This window comes from Musa acuminata, chromosome BXJ3-9, assembly GCF_036884655.1.
Source record: "Musa acuminata AAA Group cultivar baxijiao chromosome BXJ3-9, Cavendish_Baxijiao_AAA, whole genome shotgun sequence".
Lineage (NCBI taxonomy): Eukaryota > Viridiplantae > Streptophyta > Magnoliopsida > Zingiberales > Musaceae > Musa > Musa acuminata.
This window is the reverse complement of record NC_088357.1, coordinates 41,953,090-41,973,513: the sequence shown is the minus strand read 5'-3', so window position 1 is coordinate 41,973,513 and position 20,424 is coordinate 41,953,090. Positions and strand designations below refer to the sequence as shown.

General features: G+C 41.4%; 5 protein-coding genes across 6 annotated transcripts; 3 read left to right on the top strand and 2 right to left on the bottom strand.

Annotated features, from left to right (window-relative positions):
- Positions 1-2,845: 2,845 nt before the first annotated feature.
- On the top strand, positions 2,846-6,129 carry LOC135648812 (cyclin-B1-2-like). The gene is made up of 4 exons (XM_065166780.1): positions 2,846-3,061; positions 3,233-3,333; positions 5,052-5,149; positions 5,862-6,129. The coding sequence occupies exons 1-4, from the start codon at positions 2,939-2,941 to the stop codon at positions 5,960-5,962; spliced, it is 423 nt and encodes a 140-aa protein (XP_065022852.1). The 5' UTR covers positions 2,846-2,938; the 3' UTR covers positions 5,963-6,129.
- Positions 6,130-6,685: 556 nt separating this feature from the next.
- Positions 6,686-7,896, top strand: LOC103998635 (clavaminate synthase-like protein At3g21360). Its single transcript, XM_009420158.3, has 3 exons — positions 6,686-7,095; positions 7,178-7,431; positions 7,500-7,896. Exons 1-3 carry the CDS (start codon positions 6,730-6,732, stop codon positions 7,843-7,845), a joined length of 966 nt encoding a protein of 321 aa, XP_009418433.2. The 5' UTR covers positions 6,686-6,729; the 3' UTR covers positions 7,846-7,896.
- Positions 7,897-8,485: 589 nt separating this feature from the next.
- Positions 8,486-11,737, top strand: LOC135649419 (single-stranded DNA-binding protein, mitochondrial-like). Its single transcript, XM_065167741.1, has 4 exons — positions 8,486-8,896; positions 8,970-9,196; positions 10,474-10,574; positions 11,224-11,737. The coding sequence occupies exons 1-4, from the start codon at positions 8,594-8,596 to the stop codon at positions 11,301-11,303; spliced, it is 711 nt and encodes a 236-aa protein (XP_065023813.1). The 5' UTR covers positions 8,486-8,593; the 3' UTR covers positions 11,304-11,737.
- A 1,320-nt stretch (positions 11,738-13,057) lies between these two features.
- LOC135649233 (clavaminate synthase-like protein At3g21360) lies at positions 13,058-14,721 on the bottom strand. 2 transcript variants are annotated; one of them, XM_065167428.1, is made up of 3 exons: positions 13,892-14,721; positions 13,556-13,809; positions 13,058-13,487 (listed from the first exon to the last, which is right to left on the bottom strand). In XM_065167428.1, the coding sequence occupies exons 1-3, from the start codon at positions 14,255-14,257 to the stop codon at positions 13,142-13,144; spliced, it is 966 nt and encodes a 321-aa protein (XP_065023500.1). In that variant the 5' UTR covers positions 14,258-14,721; the 3' UTR covers positions 13,058-13,141. The 2 variants fall into 2 exon arrangements, with proteins under 2 accessions (XP_065023500.1, XP_065023501.1); XM_065167429.1 differs by having other exon boundaries at positions 13,058-13,481.
- Positions 14,722-14,857: 136 nt separating this feature from the next.
- Positions 14,858-17,795, bottom strand: LOC103998634 (cyclin-B1-2-like). Its single transcript, XM_065167430.1, has 3 exons — positions 17,655-17,795; positions 15,838-15,935; positions 14,858-15,125 (listed from the first exon to the last, which is right to left on the bottom strand). The coding sequence occupies exons 1-3, from the start codon at positions 17,723-17,725 to the stop codon at positions 15,025-15,027; spliced, it is 270 nt and encodes an 89-aa protein (XP_065023502.1). The 5' UTR covers positions 17,726-17,795; the 3' UTR covers positions 14,858-15,024.
- Between the last annotated feature and the right edge of the window lie 2,629 nt (positions 17,796-20,424).

Here is a 20,424-nt window from a genome sequence, read left to right as displayed (position 1 = left end):
GATACAGGGGAATCCAATCCATTGGACCTGTCTGTCCTCAGTTACCATGTACCTATAGTCCCTCATCCATCTAATATCCCAGAGACCGTATATCGAGCATGGTGCTGTCAGACCCATACGGTTTCTACTCGAGTCTCGCTCTAATCGGATTCTCCCGGAGAACTCTTTCTCTCTCAACCCGAATGACCCTGGCCAGGGATTTGTCTGAGCAAGAACGCATGGGATATTCCTCTCATGATACCGAGAGTGGATGATCCTCTATCGACACTCAATAGCCCTCGTAAGGTCGACTACCACTCCCAATGACCAGCTGTACTAGATCTGGGAACAGCCAAACCTATAAGTCTGGTATCAAAGAGTGGAGCACTCATACAGGACATCCTTGGTGTCTCAAGTCTAAGAACCAGATACACCACTAGGACTACGGAATTGTTGTCTGACAATAAGGCATCATCAACCATCCAGCATTCCGTAAGCGGATCAATCAGTGAACTCATTCTCCAATGAGCACCTGTACTGTATCCCTAGTGTCCCTACACGAGCAGCTATGAGACCAGCTGCATCCATCATATGGACGGGTATACAGCACACCAGTCTATCCGGTTATCACGATGTCCCTCTCGAGTAACCTATGACCGGGATTATTTAGGATATGTGTTTAAAGGTGAATCGATCTCATTATCGTGATCTCATCACGATCCGATTCCCATTGCACAAATCCAAGGACATCACAATATATATGCATTTATGCAATAGTTATAAAGTGATATACGCCAAAATATAATAAGTAAAAAGATTCTGTATCAAGTCACACGTGCCATCACTCACGTGATTGGCTTGCTGGGCACTTATGACTAGCAGACCCCTCAGGGTCGTGGGAAACGCCCTGCACATTAAAGCATCAGACGTTCCGTACAGTGCCAATTGGGCATGGAAAACGGCAACATGGTCCGCTGGGTCAGTGGAGCCGTCGTATGCATCCGAAGAAGGGAGCTGGAAGTTCGGGGGAACCGCGTGATCTCGTATCTTTGGTGCGAACGGAGATCCTCGGTATGCGTCCATCCCGAGCTCTCCCTCTGAGTTGCGAAACTCCTTCTCTAGTTCGTCGAGCCGCTGACTAAGAAAGCGTAGCTGGGCTCGCAAGGAGTCCGTTGACTCCGGAGATAATACTTCGGGCTCCAGGGGGCCGCTCGGGTCTGCCATCACTGGATCCCCGAGTGGGGTCGGTCGGACTCGAGGCGAAGCGGGAGGCTCTGGAGGCGTCACGTGGGCCCAGGCGGGCGGCTTTTGTTGCCGTAGCAGCTGAGTCATAAGTGGGGGTGTCGGTTGGGAGACGAGCGGGATGATGGTTTGCACCATATCCGTCGGAGCTCGGACTTGACGAGCGAGGTCGTGAAAGGCCTCGGATGACACTGGCGAGGGGACGCTCGGAGCGCCCTCGGGCGGAAGCAGATCCGGGTTGTCGAATGAACGCCAATAGCATTCCGAGGTCGCGGGGAGGTCGTTAGCCCGCGGCCCGTCACGCACGGTCTGCGCCCCTGCTAAGAACGATCCCTCAGCAGGGAGTTCGTCGGGATCATTTTGAGGATCCCTTGACATTCGGGCCCTCCTTCTAGCGCCAATCTGTTGTGGGAAACAATTTTTTAAGCCGTGGCCTCGAGGCCGACGCAGCTCGGTTCGGGGGTCCGGATGTTGGGGATCTCGGGCGGCGTCCCTCGGGGTCTCCCGGCGGCCGAGCACGGTGGTTCGGGTCGGGAGGTCGGGTCGGTAGGAAGCTCCGCCGTAGCACTGGGAAGAGGCGACACCGTCTCGCACCTGCACACAAGTCGGGCCGGGAGCTCGGCCCGACCCCTCCGACGATCAAGTTAGCGATGTGAAGAGGGTTTTGGAGGAAGAGATGCCTCCATACAAGTGTTGTGTGTGAGTTCGTCCTCCCCCCCGTTCGTTTAGAACTCTAGGGTATTTATAGATGAGTTTGATGTTACCTGATGTGGCTGCCTACAGAAGGCAGGCTGATGGCGTCTGACATGGGGTTGGCGTGGCGTGAAGAACCAAGCCTGAGTTAGGTGTTAATGCGCCTCGACCAATGTTCCGACTCGGTTAACCGAGTGCAGTTGCGTCGATCGAGGCATGAGGCATCTGTTGACGTCATGATGTGTCACATCGTCATTTTTACCCTTATCAATTGTGGCATATGAACTTTGTGAATATTATTATTATTATTATTTATAATTTTTATTATTAATAATAATAATTTTATTTTCTAAAATAAAATGACAAATGTGTGAGTTCTTTACCTCTATGAAAATTTTTGTCACTACTTCTATTTTATCTAAACGAGGAATAAGATGAAGATAGAAGATAAAAGATAAAAGATGAAAGTAACGGAAGAAGCATTCCCCTCACCTCCTCCAATTCTATTGACATCCATACTCTTGTAATATAAGAGAGATCAAGATTTTAAATCTCTAAAACTCTTTTGTAAAAATATAGGTAAATAATCGTATGTTGGTGTGAGATTCGTCCAACTTTTGTTATTATGTTTTGTTTAGTGACTTCATGATTGTGATGGGTCAAAATAGCGACATTATCAATGGCAATGTTCATCCCATTTGTCAATTATTATTTCATTATAACGCTGAGTTGAGCCTTCTTGAACGATTTTGAAGTGATATTATATGAGCGATATGAAATCCAAGAAACATGTCATATCTGCGATCCAAGCGCTCAGTGGCTCAGCTCCTCTCCCGCAAATCTGACCGTCCATAGTCCCATCTGCAATGCACGAATCTCAAAGCGCAGGGATGCGCTCTTTCTTGCCCATCAAGTAGACCCACGCCGAGGAAGGATTAAGAGGGCCGCCGTCGACCGCAAAACCAAAACGAAGCGAGAGAGAGAGAAAGCGAGTGAGCCGAAGCAAAGAGTGGAGAAGGCAAGGATGTCGGCGAAATCGGTGATCGAGCACGAGGTGGTGGCGAACCACGACGCCCTCCGCTTCGGGTTGCACGCCGTCAAGGGCGACGTTGTCGGATCCCATCCCCTTCAATCCCTTCGCGAATCCGTAACTCACCCTTCCCGATCCCGTCCTTCTACCGTTTTCGCTTGATTTCCTTGTTTTGGCTTCCGATCGTCCGGGTTTCTTCTGGTTTCTCGAATTTTAACCTTATGCTGACTCTAACCCTAATCCTTATTTTGTTGTCGTTGGTGTGTCTTTGGGTCTGATCTCGACCAGACGGGTAGAATCTGGGAGGAGAAGAAGCGGATGGGGTTGGACCTTACCTACGGAACGGCTTTCAATCTGAGGAGAGATCTCGATGCCCAAATTCTCTCCAGGTATGTATTATTTTCTCAGCAAAATCACAGTCACGATGTGCAATGTCGCAACAGCCACTGATTATGAATGTCATATTGGTACTGACTATTTGATCTAGTTATTAGAAGCTCAGAGTAGCGAGTTGTATTCTATGCTTTCTCCTGCACTTGTTCAGGCTTCTAATGGTGGTCTGCTGTATATTATCTAAGGGGGTCTTACTTGATTGAGTGAAATGTACTGAATCGAGAGAAAAATAGCGCATATTTATGGTTGAAGTTTTCGTCTTATAGTTGTAGCAAGGCTGATCAGAAACATAAGCATGGGGATGGGTTTGTATGGCGGTGAAATTGTAGGTGAAAAAGTTTGTATAGTATTGTTTCTCCGTCTTTTTTTTATTTGATTCAGAACGTTTTAGTGAGTGGAAATATGCTCTGAGCTTGTCTCATCTTTATATATATGACAAATATGAACCAAAGAAGAGAGGCCCATCTGGGGTGGGTTACCTTGAAGGTCCAAGCATCTCTAGTTCCTTCTCTGACTGAGTTCAGCTTTCCCAAATCTTTCCTCTTGCATATTGAAGTGTTTGTATGAAGGTGGTTGACTGGCTGATAAGTTCATATTCTGATGTAGTTGGCTACTTTGTTGTCTTATACTTGTTTGGCCCATACATCTGTTTTTTTCCTTTTTTTTTTTGTGATATTCAAAAACCTTTTCATATATATCGGCCTCTCATTTAGATCTGGAAAGTGGGTTAGGTTGTTTCCCCCATTAACTTATATATATGATATGGGTCAACAGGGAGAATGTAAGATCTGGCATTGGCTATTAACTGGTCCTTGTTGTCTAGGGTTGCCTTTAGGTAATATCATTATCTACCAGCATATTTCACATTTCGCTGATGCAGCTCCTTAATGGTTTAAGGATAAATATTCTTTATTTGAATATAGATGACCTACACATAAGATTGAAATACAATGAAAGAGTATTTTAAGTTTATATAGTGGGTGTAACTTGACCATGCAAACCATAAGTTTTCCCAAATTTGGGCAGGTTGTGTCGGATCATGGACTCAGGCTTAAAAATCTTAAGACAACCTGAATTTGGATTAAACATGTATTTAGTTGTCAAGCATCTTGAATAGCTTCAGGTGGTTCATAATTTTTAAATATGCAAAAAATTTAAACATTTATTTTTGAAGTATTAATTTCTGTTTAGACCATTTGTGAGGTAGACATAGGATTGGTAAATCTTATATGAAAATTTTGGTTTGCATTTTTTGTATGGACTTTTATTCTAAGTCAATCTAAGAAAATGACATGAGGGTTTTATCAAGAAGCTATTTGCCAATAACAAAGTGCTGGAAATACCAAGGAGCTAGGAAGAAATTTAGAAGTGAAGAAAAGATAAATGGTGTTCTGATATCAGATATTTAATGCAATAATTGCAAGTTCACACCTAAAACTAAGTGTATATCTTGTCTAATGCTTATGATTTGGTCAACATCTAGAAGCCATTGGAGGTACTCTGAGAGTGTGCACCTATATTTCTAAGTGTCCAATCTTTGTTTGTTAGGAAATGACTGAACAATGTGTTTAAGATCAATGGGGTAAGTATCTGATGAGTATTAATTTCTGATATGTGAGACTGACCTAGCATGTAATATCTGATATACTAATTTGACTTCTTTTATCTAGTATAACTCTTTATGTTCCTAATAGGATTGCATTATCATTTGCAGATTCCAAAGACCTCCCGGAGCATTGCCCTCTTCCATGCTAGGATTTGAGGCTCTCACTGGTGGCTTGGATGATTTTGCTTTTGAAGATTACCTTAACTGTATGTGTTTTTTCTTCTTTTACAAGTTTTATCTCTTTCAATTTCTCAAATTTAGTCTCTGAGAAGTTTTTGCATATGTCTAGCATTCCTTGCATATTGTTTTCGTAAGGGATATAATGCTATCTTTCTGTCACAATTGTGGAATTTTATGATATTTTGTTGACTATCCTAGTTTGCTCCTTACTATTTCTGCTGATAAATCAATATCTTCATTTAGGATTGTTCTATGTTTTCATTTAACATGTGACAATTATAGTCCATGGTGAAGAGCTAAGCATGCTGACACATGTATGCACAATGCACCCTGCTTACTCAGGAAAGAGGACCCTATGTAATGAGTCTGAGATCATTATCAATATGTTTTTCCAAGTATCAATGGCTCTTATGTACCTTCGTATATGGCAGGGCAATGCAGAATTTTCATCTAATTTGCTGCTTGTAGTTTTGGACAAATGGGTTAGCAGATTGTTGGCAATTCTCGTGAGCCTTAGATTTAGAGTGTTAAGTGAAGTGTGGCTTTTTGACCAACTTACTGGTAGTGCTATCTTCCAGTACAACTAGAAGAACTGGTTATGGTTATTATGATGCTTTACTTAAATGAGTCTGTCACAGTTTATAATATATTTTTTTTCTTTTTTCTTTTTCCATTATTGTTTTTGAATTTACATGCTGTGTTGTTGTCTAATATTTTTTTCTCTTTTCGGATTTGCAGTGCCACAGGACTCGGAAACATTCAAGCCACTGGACATGCATCACGGGATGGAAGTTCGCCTTGGCATATCAAAAGGACCTGTTTGTCCAAGTTTCATCTGAAGTTATTGTTCTATGTTGGGTGACACTGGCAACGTTTGCTTCATGAAACATGTTATGAGACGCCATTTGATATTTTGAACTTGTTCGACAGTGACATTGAGATTTATCTAAATGTACTTGAACAAGTGAAATGATGAATCAGGACTTCTTGCGCTTGCATTAGCATATATGAAAAGCTGCGAGATTCATATGTAGAAACTTATTGGACGAGTACACAAAATGATAGATTGATTAATGGCCATGAGCAGCTACTTGGGATGAAACACTCTAGCTAAGATAGTGCTGGCTCTCGACAGTTCGTTGCAGGGAGATTTGAGCCTATGTGAAACGGCTGCATGGTTAATGTCTGGGCTCTGCTATAATAACTCATTTTTTCTTTCTATGAATGGAGAAATACGTGACCTTAATTATGGTTGTCGTTGAAGGATTTCCTCTCGACAAGTACAAGCCAAAATCACTCATTACCAAGTCTCCAAAGCTTCTTGTAATCTGTACATGGCTTCCAAAGCTCAACACATTTGGCATACTACGTTCTCTATAGGATTCATCGTTGCCATCCGACAGTTTCTGGCACTTTCTACACCAAAAAATGTTCTTGTCTGTTCTAATGGATCTATTGATGTTCTTGTCTGTTCTAATGGATCTATTGTCTAACTAGCGTGGCTTCTCCTTTATCAGGCCACGATCCTCTCTTCACACACAAACGAGAGCGAGAGAGAGAGAGAGAGAGAGAGAGAGAGAGAGAGAGAGAGAGTCCCAAAGCAGTAATGGAGGTGGTGAACAACGAGTTTGAGGTGGGCGAATGCAAGGGCCAAAAGCTCGTTGACGGAGAGCAGATGCCGCTGGTGCTCCGCCCAGCCGAAGCCCAAAAGCGAGGCCTATGCTCACTGGTGGCAACGCTCAAGGCCAACAAGGTGTGGTTCGAGGAGAAGCTGCTGCAGCACAGCGCCGTCCTCTTCAGGGGATTCGACGTGCGCGACGCCGAGGGCTTCAACGAGATCGTCGATGCCTTCGGGTGGGACGACATTCGCTATGTCGGCCCTGCGCCAAGGACTCACGTCCACAAGCGCGTGTGGACCGCCAACGAAGGACCCCTGTCCGAGTTCATATACTACCACCATGAGATGGTTCTGGTGAGCTCGAAGCCCCATGCTTCCTTGTTCGATCGATGAAGTGATCAGATATATGTACCTTTTACTGATATGTGATGGTCAGATCAACGAATTCCCCACCAAGGTGATCCTTTTCTGCCAAGTGCCGCCGCCGGAGGGCGGTGAGACGCCCTTCGTGCCGAGCTTTCGAGTCACGGAGAGAATGCTTGAGGAGTACCCCGACAACGTGAGGGAGATGGAGGAGAAGGGACTGCGATACACCTTCACTGCCGTCAGCAAGAACGACACCACCTCCATGAGGGGAAGAGGATGGGAGGACGCCTTCGGCACATCCGATCCGGTCGAAGCAGAGCGAAGGTGCCATCATCCATCTCGTCCTCCACAGCAGAAGCATGTAGTTCTAATGAATGGAGTCAACGGTGCAGGGCCAGGGCACTGGGAATGAACATCGAGTGGCTCCCAAACGGCGGGGCGACGACCATCTTGGGGCCGCGGCCCTTGACTCGGGTCTTCCCGGGGAGGAAGGCAAGGCGCATGTGGTTCAACACCGTCGTCGGCATGCATGGCAAGGAGACCAGCTCGGCGACCATGGCGGACGGGTCGGAGATACCCGAACACGTCGTGAAGAGGTGCGGCGAGATCATCGAGGAGGAGAGCGTGCAGTTCAAGTGGGAGGAAGGGGACGTGCTCTTCTTGGATAATCTGGCCTTGCTCCATGGGAGGCGGCCTTCGCTGCCGCCGAGGAAAGTCCTCGTTGCCACCTGCAAGTGAACTGGTCCTTCCAATAGCCAACAATAAAAGATCAACTGTGTTAAGCATCAACTCTAATATAAATATAAATATAAATATATATAAATATAAATATATATATATATATATATATATATATATATATATATATATATATATATGTATGTATGTATGTATGTATGTATGTATGTATGTATGTATGTATGTATGTATGTATGTATGTATGTATGTATGTATGTATATGTATGTATGTATATATATATGTATGTATGTGTGTGTGTGGTTGTGTGTGTGTTTAAGAAGTATTCATGACATCAATTTATCATATATTCTGTATCTTATGATGGTTGCAATATCATATGCTTTACCGTGACTTGAGTTTGACCTATAAAAGGTTGTTTTTATGAATTGGATCGACTTATATTAACATGCATCAATCAATCCTCTTTAAGATAGTATAGAATCTTCTATAAAATAAATACCAATATAGTTTTCTTCTTAAATACCGAGAATTGGAGGCCAATATGCATTGAAATATCGAGAAATTAAAAAAAATAAACAAAATTATTTACTCATTTTCTAATTAATGAATTAAAAAACCCAAAAATGGCAGGCATGCTAATTTGCATGGGTTGACTCGGACCCTAACCTTTCCCGGTTCTCGAGCGCGTTTGCTGCGCCGCGCCCAAAACCCCAGCCGTCACCCCCATTTCAAGCTGTAGGGTTTATCGCACCACAAGAAGAAGAGGGCAGCTCACACCACCCTCAGATGGCTGCTTCCTCCTCTTCCTTCTCCGCCTTTGCCTCCCTCTCCAAGCGCGTAATCTGTCGCGGTCCTCCACTCTGCCGCCAGATCCTTCTCCCCTCAGACTCCCGCTTCTCCTCCACTTCCCTCTCCTCCCCCGACGAGTCTGACTCCACATCCGAAGGTGGCACCCCTCGCTCGGAAGAGACCACTCCCCCTTCCCCCTCAATTGGCGCCGCTGATGCCACAGCTGCCTCCGAGGCTCCACAGCGGCGTGCCCCCTTCCAACGCCCCCTCGAAAGCGGCCTCGACCAAGGTGTTTACAAGGTAAAATTTCACGGCGAACCCTATCGATAACCGACGGGCTTTGTTTTGATCGGGAGATCTGTCTGTCCCGAAGGCGGTCGTTGTCGGGAAGGTGGGGCAGCAACCGGTGCAAAAATATCTGAGGAGCGGGCGCGCCGTGGTGCTCTTCTCGCTGGGTACCGGAGGGATCCGGAACAATCGCCGGCCCCTTGAGAATGAGGAGCCGAGAGAGTACGCCGAGCGGTGCGCCGTGCAGTGGCACAGGGTTTGTGTGTACTCTGATCGGCTCAGCGGCCTCGCCCTTAAGCACGTCAAGCCTGGGTAAGTTGTCTGATAATATAGCTGAGAACGATGTCGATAATGTCATTCGTTCTATATGGCTTTGCAATTGAATCAATTGATTTTATCTGCAATACTGCTGATCCAAGTTTCTTGTATGCCTTTGTTAACTTGGTTCTCACATCATGATTCCATAATCATGCAATTATTGAAAACTTATCCTATTCACAGTTGGTGAACTTATGATCTTGATTTAGGTGAATTTATTCTATTCATAATTTGGCGATTAATGCTAACTCAGGAAGTTCGGACCGAAAAATGCCAAATGTTCTAAGTCTTTCACATGTAAACAGTTGTAGATGATGTTTACAAGGGTGATGAATCATTGAAGTTTCTTTGGTTTTTTTAGTCATTCTGTGCGATAAGCACATTAAATGTGGTCGAGAGGAATGTCGTTATACCAGTGTCACAAGTTCATCCTGGAAATCATATATGAATGAGCCTAACTAATGAATATGTTCCTTTCTTTGTTGCTACCAGTGGTTTCTTTGATATCTCAATCTACTAATTATTTAATTATATTGATTACTATTTAGCTGAAGCAAACGAATGTTCAGATATGTTCTCATCTAAATTTACTAAAGAATCATATGCCAACAACCTAAGTTGCTTTATGTAGGAACCGTTGGATTCTGATTCTGCAAAAAATGTAGATTAAGGACTTATTTAGTAGAAATATATTGTCTGATTCTTGAGCAAATTCTGTTCTATCGAGCCACCAGCTTCAGTGAGGTAGTCTGCCTATATGTCAAGGAACTTCTTGAAATCCTAAAGGACCACATATAGATTGCTATGCTATTTGTTCATGAAAGCAAGTTCATCAACTTAAATGAACCACGGTAAGTTCATCATCATGAGGAGTTCCACGGAATTTGTGCTATTGAGTAAACAAATCAATAGGATATATGCTTTTTCTCGTCCAAAGTTCATACTTGGAAATGGGACCGTTTGAATGTGTGCACATCCTACATCTATGTTAACTTATATGTACGATGTTTATACCATTAACATGGCCTTTAGACATATTGAGTATTGATTTGCCATGATGTTAATAAATTCCTTAATGTTATATATATATATATATATATATATATATATGAAGTAATTTTGTGAATGACAATCATCTATGTGATTGAGAATTGTTAATTGTGATGTGAGATGTGTCAAGTAAATTTATTGTATGTTCTTGCATTTTATATTTTTCAAAGGAAAAATATATGAGTGTCAATGGTAAACACTTGCTACTTCCTTTATTATAGGGCGATTTTGTATTTGGAGGGCAACCTGGAGACTAAAGTTTTCAGTGACCCAATTACTGGACTTGTTAGGCGCATAAGGGAAGTTGCTATCCGTGCAGATGGTATTTCTCTTTTCTTAATTTTTTGCTTTTAAAAGTTTGAAAGCTTACCAATCATCTTTAGCCTTCAAGTATACTAATTCAGAAAAAAGGTAGTAGAGAACTGATGACCCAATGAGGAAGGGGCATGCTTATTGAGTTACAATTAGTTATCTTGCATTTTGTAGTATAGGACTTTGGCTTCTAGTGAGAATCCAAATATTTGTCAATAGATCAATTTGAAAGCAACCAGTCACAGTGAAAGCTTGGGTGGATTTTAATGCCCCAGATCGAAACTACATGTTGAACAGTTAATAGTTTTAGGGCCTTAATAAAAATTCAACAATTTAATTTACTTATTTCATTGCTGCACAAGTCAAAATGCTGAATAGAAACTTATTGACTCAACTTGAGAACCGATAGATCCTAAGGTCTTGGACCAAAATTCTGATATAATGTAAAACATAATATTAAAGCTTTTATTTAGAAATCAGCAAATAATTAAATTACATTTAGTATAAGTTCTTCAAAGTTACAGTCAGATTCATTGGGCTTGTGAGAGTAGAATGCCTATAGTGCCCTTGAAAAGAAGCCATATGAATAAAGAACTAATGAATGTAGATGGATTTTTATCCATGATCAACATACTTAAAATGGATTGAAATTTCCACAGGTCGTCTTGTGTTTCTTGGCGACGTAAGCAAGGCTGCTGAAACCGAGCAAGGAGGGCTCAGAAGCGCTGGCTATTATTGAGAACAATCATCCAGTTTTCCAAGGTCGCCGCTACAGATGAAATAAAGCACAGCACGGCTTCATTTCTTTAACCCATATCACCACCGTGATTTCTTACAGATTCCGTCGTCAGCTTCCATGGACGTACACGGATGCTTCCAACAGATGATTGGGAATTGGGTGTCTCACTATGTCGCTAGAACTAGTCATAGGTGCTGTATGTTGCCCTTCAGTAAAATTTCCTTCTCGAAGAGTCTGCCCTATTGCTTACTGCTGTAATTTGGGCAATGGCTTGTTCAAAATTTGACCAAAAATGTTCATTTCGTTTCCACTATCAGTTCTTTTACTATGTAAGCTTCAATTATATGTTTGCATCATTTGATACATATTACTATGTAAGATTTAATTGTTTGGAATATAATCAGGTAATAATATATCAACATTTTAATTGGTGACGTTTGTTTTTTTAATTATACTAACTTATGTAAACTATAGATATTAATATCGTAGCGTAACTCGTACTGTTTTGTAACCTGAACAACTCATATCCAGATGGAACTGAGGACCCCATAGATCGGGTTCCTGAGAGCCTAGGTATGGATAGGGTAAGGGTTTGACGTACACTAAGGGGGTGTAATTAACAAAATCCCGTACTGTTCTTTCCAGGAAAGAACTCGTTGAGTTACTGGTACTAATCAGTCATTGGATCACCGAGTTCATGATTAAACCAACTTGTCTAGTTGACTTTTTCAATTCAATAATCAAGTGAAAGGATAAGGAACTTAAAAAGAAAGCATCTAATCAACAACACTTAAGCTGGCTTCCTGAACCAACAAATTCTTGCTATCTTTCTAAAGGGAGCTTAACTGTAGGGCAACCCATCAAGGAAAATAAAGATGCTTTTCTACTTTTTTTTCAGACATCTTTCTCATTTCTTGATGATTACTGTTTGCTTCCACTATCTACTGTTAAGCATACACTGCAAAGCACCTAAGTCCATGACATATGTTGCTTTTCCATTCTACAATCTTCCATGCAATATAACAAATAAATTTACTTTTATCATCAATCTGTATTTTATATCATCCAAGTGATCTATTATTCAGATCATACTTCTGAAGAAATGCAATGCAAGAAGGTAAGTATAGCAGCCATTGAGGGTGGTGTGAGCTGCCCTCTTCTTGTGGTGCGATAAACCCTACAGCTTGAAATGGGGGTGACGGTTGGGGTTTTGGGCGCGGCGCAGCAAACGCGCTCGAGAACCGGGAAAGGTTAGGGTCCGAGTCAACCCATGCAAATTAGCATGCCTGCCATTTTTGGGTTTTTTAATTCATTAATTAGAAAATGAGTAAATAATTTTGTTTATTTTTTTAATTTCTCAATATTTCAATGCATATTGGCCTCCAATTCTCGGTATTTAAGAAGAAAACTATATTGGTATTTATTTTATGGAAGATTCTATACTATCTTAAAGAGGATTGATTGATGCATGTTAATATAAGTCGATCCAATTCATAAAAACAACCTTTTATAGGTCCAACTCAAGTCACGGTAAAGCATATGATATTGCAACCATCATAAGATACAGAATATATGATAAATTGATGTCATGAATACTTCTTAAACACACACACAAACACACACATACATATATACATACATACATATATATACATATATACATACTTAAATACATATAATATATATATATATATATATTTATATTTATATATATATATATATATATATTTATATTTATTTATATATATATATATATATTTATATTTATATTTATATTTATATTAGAGTTGATGCTTAACACAGTTGATCTTTTATTGTTGGCTATTGGAAGGACCAGTTCACTTGCAGGTGGCAACGAGGACTTTCCTCGGCGGCAGCGAAGGCCGCCTCCCATGGAGCAAGGCCAGATTATCCAAGAAGAGCACGTCCCCTTCCTCCCACTTGAACTGCACGCTCTCCTCCTCGATGATCTCGCCGCACCTCTTCACGACGTGTTCGGGTATCTCCGACCCGTCCGCCATGGTCGCCGAGCTGGTCTCCTTGCCATGCATGCCGACGACGGTGTTGAACCACATGCGCCTTGCCTTCCTCCCCGGGAAGACCCGAGTCAAGGGCCGCGGCCCCAAGATGGTCGTCGCCCCGCCGTTTGGGAGCCACTCGATGTTCATTCCCAGTGCCCTGGCCCTGCACCGTTGACTCCATTCATTAGAACTACATGCTTCTGCTGTGGAGGACGAGATGGATGATGGCACCTTCGCTCTGCTTCGACCGGATCGGATGTGCCGAAGGCGTCCTCCCATCCTCTTCCCCTCATGGAGGTGGTGTCGTTCTTGCTGACGGCAGTGAAGGTGTATCGCAGTCCCTTCTCCTCCATCTCCCTCACGTTGTCGGGGTACTCCTCAAGCATTCTCTCCGTGACTCGAAAGCTCGGCACGAAGGGCGTCTCACCGCCCTCCGGCGGCGGCACTTGGCAGAAAAGGATCACCTTGGTGGGGAATTCGTTGATCTGACCATCACATATCAGTAAAAGGTACATATATCTGATCACTTCATCGATCGAACAAGGAAGCATGGGGCTTCGAGCTCACCAGAACCATCTCATGGTGGTAGTATATGAACTCGGACAGGGGTCCTTCGTTGGCGGTCCACACGCGCTTGTGGACGTGAGTCCTTGGCGCAGGGCCGACATAGCGAATGTCGTCCCACCCGAAGGCATCGACGATCTCGTTGAAGCCCTCGGCGTCGCGCACGTCGAATCCCCTGAAGAGGACGGCGCTGTGCTGCAGCAGCTTCTCCTCGAACCACACCTTGTTGGCCTTGAGCGTTGCCACCAGTGAGCATAGGCCTCGCTTTTGGGCTTCGGCTGGGCGGAGCACCAGCGGCATCTGCTCTCCGTCAACGAGCTTTTGGCCCTTGCATTCGCCCACCTCAAACTCGTTGTTCACCACCTCCATTACTGCTTTGGGACTCTCTCTCTCTCTCTCTCTCTCTCTCTCTCTCTCTCTCTCTCGCTCTCGTTTGTGTGTGAAGAGAGGATCGTGGCCTGATAAAGGAGAAGCCACGCTAGTTAGACAATAGATCCATTAGAACAGACAAGAACATCAATAGATCCATTAGAACAGACAAGAACATTTTTTGGTGTAGAAAGTGCCAGAAACTGTCGGATGGCAACGATGAATCCTATAGAGAACGTAGTATGCCAAATGTGTTGAGCTTTGGAAGCCATGTACAGATTACAAGAAGCTTTGGAGACTTGGTAATGAGTGATTTTGGCTTGTACTTGTCGAGAGGAAATCCTTCAACGACAACCATAATTAAGGTCACGTATTTCTCCATTCATAGAAAGAAAAAATGAGTTATTATAGCAGAGCCCAGACATTAACCATGCAGCCGTTTCACATAGGCTCAAATCTCCCTGCAACGAACTGTCGAGAGCCAGCACTATCTTAGCTAGAGTGTTTCATCCCAAGTAGCTGCTCATGGCCATTAATCAATCTATCATTTTGTGTACTCGTCCAATAAGTTTCTACATATGAATCTCGCAGCTTTTCATATATGCTAATGCAAGCGCAAGAAGTCCTGATTCATCATTTCACTTGTTCAAGTACATTTAGATAAATCTCAATGTCACTGTCGAACAAGTTCAAAATATCAAATGGCGTCTCATAACATGTTTCATGAAGCAAACGTTGCCAGTGTCACCCAACATAGAACAATAACTTCAGATGAAACTTGGACAAACAGGTCCTTTTGATATGCCAAGGCGAACTTCCATCCCGTGATGCATGTCCAGTGGCTTGAATGTTTCCGAGTCCTGTGGCACTGCAAATCCGAAAAGAGAAAAAAATATTAGACAACAACACAGCATGTAAATTCAAAAACAATAATGGAAAAAGAAAAAAGAAAAAAAATATATTATAAACTGTGACAGACTCATTTAAGTAAAGCATCATAATAACCATAACCAGTTCTTCTAGTTGTACTGGAAGATAGCACTACCAGTAAGTTGGTCAAAAAGCCACACTTCACTTAACACTCTAAATCTAAGGCTCACGAGAATTGCCAACAATCTGCTAACCCATTTGTCCAAAACTACAAGCAGCAAATTAGATGAAAATTCTGCATTGCCCTGCCATATACGAAGGTACATAAGAGCCATTGATACTTGGAAAAACATATTGATAATGATCTCAGACTCATTACATAGGGTCCTCTTTCCTGAGTAAGCAGGGTGCATTGTGCATACATGTGTCAGCATGCTTAGCTCTTCACCATGGACTATAATTGTCACATGTTAAATGAAAACATAGAACAATCCTAAATGAAGATATTGATTTATCAGCAGAAATAGTAAGGAGCAAACTAGGATAGTCAACAAAATATCATAAAATTCCACAATTGTGACAGAAAGATAGCATTATATCCCTTACGAAAACAATATGCAAGGAATGCTAGACATATGCAAAAACTTCTCAGAGACTAAATTTGAGAAATTGAAAGAGATAAAACTTGTAAAAGAAGAAAAAACACATACAGTTAAGGTAATCTTCAAAAGCAAAATCATCCAAGCCACCAGTGAGAGCCTCAAATCCTAGCATGGAAGAGGGCAATGCTCCGGGAGGTCTTTGGAATCTGCAAATGATAATGCAATCCTATTAGGAACATAAAGAGTTATACTAGATAAAAGAAGTCAAATTAGTATATCAGATATTACATGCTAGGTCAGTCTCACATATCAGAAATTAATACTCATCAGATACTTACCCCATTGATCTTAAACACATTGTTCAGTCATTTCCTAACAAACAAAGATTGGACACTTAGAAATATAGGTGCACACTCTCAGAGTACCTCCAATGGCTTCTAGATGTTGACCAAATCATAAGCATTAGACAAGATATACACTTAGTTTTAGGTGTGAACTTGCAATTATTGCATTAAATATCTGATATCAGAACACCATTTATCTTTTCTTCACTTCTAAATTTCTTCCTAGCTCCTTGGTATTTCCAGCACTTTGTTATTGGCAAATAGCTTCTTGATAAAACCCTCATGTCATTTTCTTAGATTGACTTAGAATAAAAGTCCATACAAAAAATGCAAACCAAAATTTTCATATAAGATTTACCAATCCTATGTCTACCTCACAAATGGTCTAAACAGAAATTAATACTTCAAAAATAAATGTTTAAATTTTTTGCATATTTAAAAATTATGAACCACCTGAAGCTATTCAAGATGCTTGACAACTAAATACATGTTTAATCCAAATTCAGGTTGTCTTAAGATTTTTAAGCCTGAGTCCATGATCCGACACAACCTGCCCAAATTTGGGAAAACTTATGGTTTGCATGGTCAAGTTACACCCACTATATAAACTTAAAATACTCTTTCATTGTATTTCAATCTTATGTGTAGGTCATCTATATTCAAATAAAGAATATTTATCCTTAAACCATTAAGGAGCTGCATCAGCGAAATGTGAAATATGCTGGTAGATAATGATATTACCTAAAGGCAACCCTAGACAACAAGGACCAGTTAATAGCCAATGCCAGATCTTACATTCTCCCTGTTGACCCATATCATATATATAAGTTAATGGGGGAAACAACCTAACCCACTTTCCAGATCTAAATGAGAGGCCGATATATATGAAAAGGTTTTTGAATATCACAAAAAAAAAAAAGGAAAAAAACAGATGTATGGGCCAAACAAGTATAAGACAACAAAGTAGCCAACTACATCAGAATATGAACTTATCAGCCAGTCAACCACCTTCATACAAACACTTCAATATGCAAGAGGAAAGATTTGGGAAAGCTGAACTCAGTCAGAGAAGGAACTAGAGATGCTTGGACCTTCAAGGTAACCCACCCCAGATGGGCCTCTCTTCTTTGGTTCATATTTGTCATATATATAAAGATGAGACAAGCTCAGAGCATATTTCCACTCACTAAAACGTTCTGAATCAAATAAAAAAAAGACGGAGAAACAATACTATACAAACTTTTTCACCTACAATTTCACCGCCATACAAACCCATCCCCATGCTTATGTTTCTGATCAGCCTTGCTACAACTATAAGACGAAAACTTCAACCATAAATATGCGCTATTTTTCTCTCGATTCAGTACATTTCACTCAATCAAGTAAGACCCCCTTAGATAATATACAGCAGACCACCATTAGAAGCCTGAACAAGTGCAGGAGAAAGCATAGAATACAACTCGCTACTCTGAGCTTCTAATAACTAGATCAAATAGTCAGTACCAATATGACATTCATAATCAGTGGCTGTTGCGACATTGCACATCGTGACTGTGATTTTGCTGAGAAAATAATACATACCTGGAGAGAATTTGGGCATCGAGATCTCTCCTCAGATTGAAAGCCGTTCCGTAGGTAAGGTCCAACCCCATCCGCTTCTTCTCCTCCCAGATTCTACCCGTCTGGTCGAGATCAGACCCAAAGACACACCAACGACAACAAAATAAGGACTGATTAGGCTCCAAACTTGCCCAAACCAGTCCGAACTCGGGCCCAATTGGCCCCTACTTATGTTATACGATTAACACCTAATCCTAATCCTAATTAACGTGCTAACTACGAATTTAAAGATATTTTCTAAGCTATTACAAAGTCCGCAAGTCAAGACTTTTTCCGACGAGCTCCGACGAACTTTCGATGGTTTTTCGACGAACTCTCGGAAACCATTCTGCGGACTCTCGGCAAGCTCCTAGACTTCATGATTTGATCTTGGCGAGTTCGAACGAGCTTCTTCGGCAAGCTCCGATCTTTCTCGGTGAGCTCCGCGAACTTCCAACGAACCTTCCGGCGAGCTTCCGAAAACCCTTCGACAAGCTCTCTACTCATTCTCGGCTAGTTCCGGCAGCATTCCCGACGAACCTTCGGACTTCCGTCGAACTCTCGAACTCGCAACAAATCCTTCGCGCTTGACTCCGACACTTTGTTTCGCTTTATGTCTTTATCGTTATCGTAGTTAATCCTGCACACACAAGCCAAAACTCTACTCCGATCTAGACAATTATTATAACGCGAATTGACATTCTGTTGCCCGACACATCATTGGTTAACGCTTCGTCCGATTCTTCAGCGCATCGTCCTCTCTTGCGGCTTGTTGCCCAATCGACGGTTGACCTCTACAACCCCGATATCCTTGGCGCAATTCCGCTCTTGGCCCGATGCCCGATGCCCGACGTCCGAAGCCTTCTGTCATCCAATATCCTAACGTGATCTCCTCTGGCGCAACGTCAATTCCTCCTGCATTAACTGTCTAATCCTAATCGAGTAGACCTGCATTACTTAAAATACAGTTAAACATCTAAACACAATCAATTAGTTTCATCATCAAAATCCGAGATTTAACACTAATTATAGATTCTCTTGTATTTGAACCCTTATAACATCTTACTGTTTGTACTTTTAAAAGTTATATTAGGCTCTTTATGGTTATGAAATTAAAATAAATTTTTTTTTATTTTTTTATAATATTATTTATTGCACTGATGGAAGACATTGTATCTGATATCACATACTTAATTAGTATTTTACGAGTAATAAAATGATCATTTAATCAGTTAATTCAATGGTAGAAAAAAGAGCGCTTGACCTAGGGTGGCCCCGGGTTTGACTCCTTTTTTTTTTTTTAAACCCTAAATCAGTCACGTAGGGTTTGCAGTAAAGCTCTTCACAATCAACATGTGCTTCTCTACAACATCTCAATATCAGGTCAGAGTTTTAGCAATATTGTGAATATTAATATCAAGTTAGAGTTCTAGCTTAAGTTTGAATATGTATGGATTATGCTATTGTGGTATGTGATTTATGATGAGAAATTCTTGGATGGAGCATATGTTGGGCTGATAGCCCAAAGTGGGTTCAGCCCATGGTGAGCTTTATCAGCCCACAACCCACACCCCCTCTTAACCTAACCCTAGATTAATATAAGGGGGGTGTGGTGGCTGCGCTTTGGTAAGAAAGGTGGTTACGTTTTTTGGCAGAAAAGGGCAGCAACATGGTGATCTTCGTAGCAGCAAAGAGGAGAAGAAAAATGTAGAAAAACAAAAGAAAGAAAGGGAAGAAAACAAGGACAACGCAAAGAGACTGTTCTCAATCATCTAACAGTTTTCTCATCTTAGGTTAGATCAAATCTATAGTAGACTCTTGCTGTGATTACTTTGGGAGGTTTTAGATATCGTAGACAGTGACGTGATCCTTGTATCCCAGTTATTCTCTTGTGATTGTTGCTAGGGTTTAGGGCAAGAGATTGAGATTTGTATATTCATTATTCTCATAGTGGATTATTTCTAGTTTGCCCCGTGGTTTTTACCCTTCACATTGGAGGGATTTTTCATGTATATCTTGGAGTTCTATTTGATTATGATTTCATTTAATTTTGTTGCATATCATGGCCTGCTAGTATTTGTTCATATACAAAGGTTATTCCGTTTTATATCCCTATCAACTGGTATCAAAGCAAGGGTTTTGGTGATTTAATTTTTGTATTTGAACATGGAGGCCAGTAATGTTTCTTGCATGATTAGTTTAAATGGAAACAATTGGATGATATAGAAACCAAAAATGGAAGATCTCTTGTATTGCAAAAATTTGTATGGACCTTTGTAGGGGGATAGTGCAAAACCCATAACTATGATAGATGATGAGTGGAAGAGGTTAGATCGAAAAATAATTGGGTTTATTCGACAGTGGCTTGATGATAGTGTCTTTCACCATGTTTCTACTGAAATTTTTGCATATTCTCTTTGGAAAAAGTTGGAAAGTCTCTATGAAAGAAAAATAAAAATAGTTGGCAACAAAGCTTTTTTGATCAAAAAATTTATGAACCTAAAATATAGAGAGGATGCTTATATTGTTGAGCATTTGAATTAAATGCAAAGTATTACTAACCAGTTATCCTCTATGAAAATGTCTCTTGATGATGAGTTGTAGGCATTGTTACTTCTCAGTTCATTACTAGAAAGTTGGGAGACACTGGTGGTTTCCCTCAGTAATTCTGTGTCAGATGGTGTTATCACTATGAGTCAAGTAACAAGCAGTTTGTTGAATGAGGAGTTGAGAAGAAAGAGTTCAGCAACAT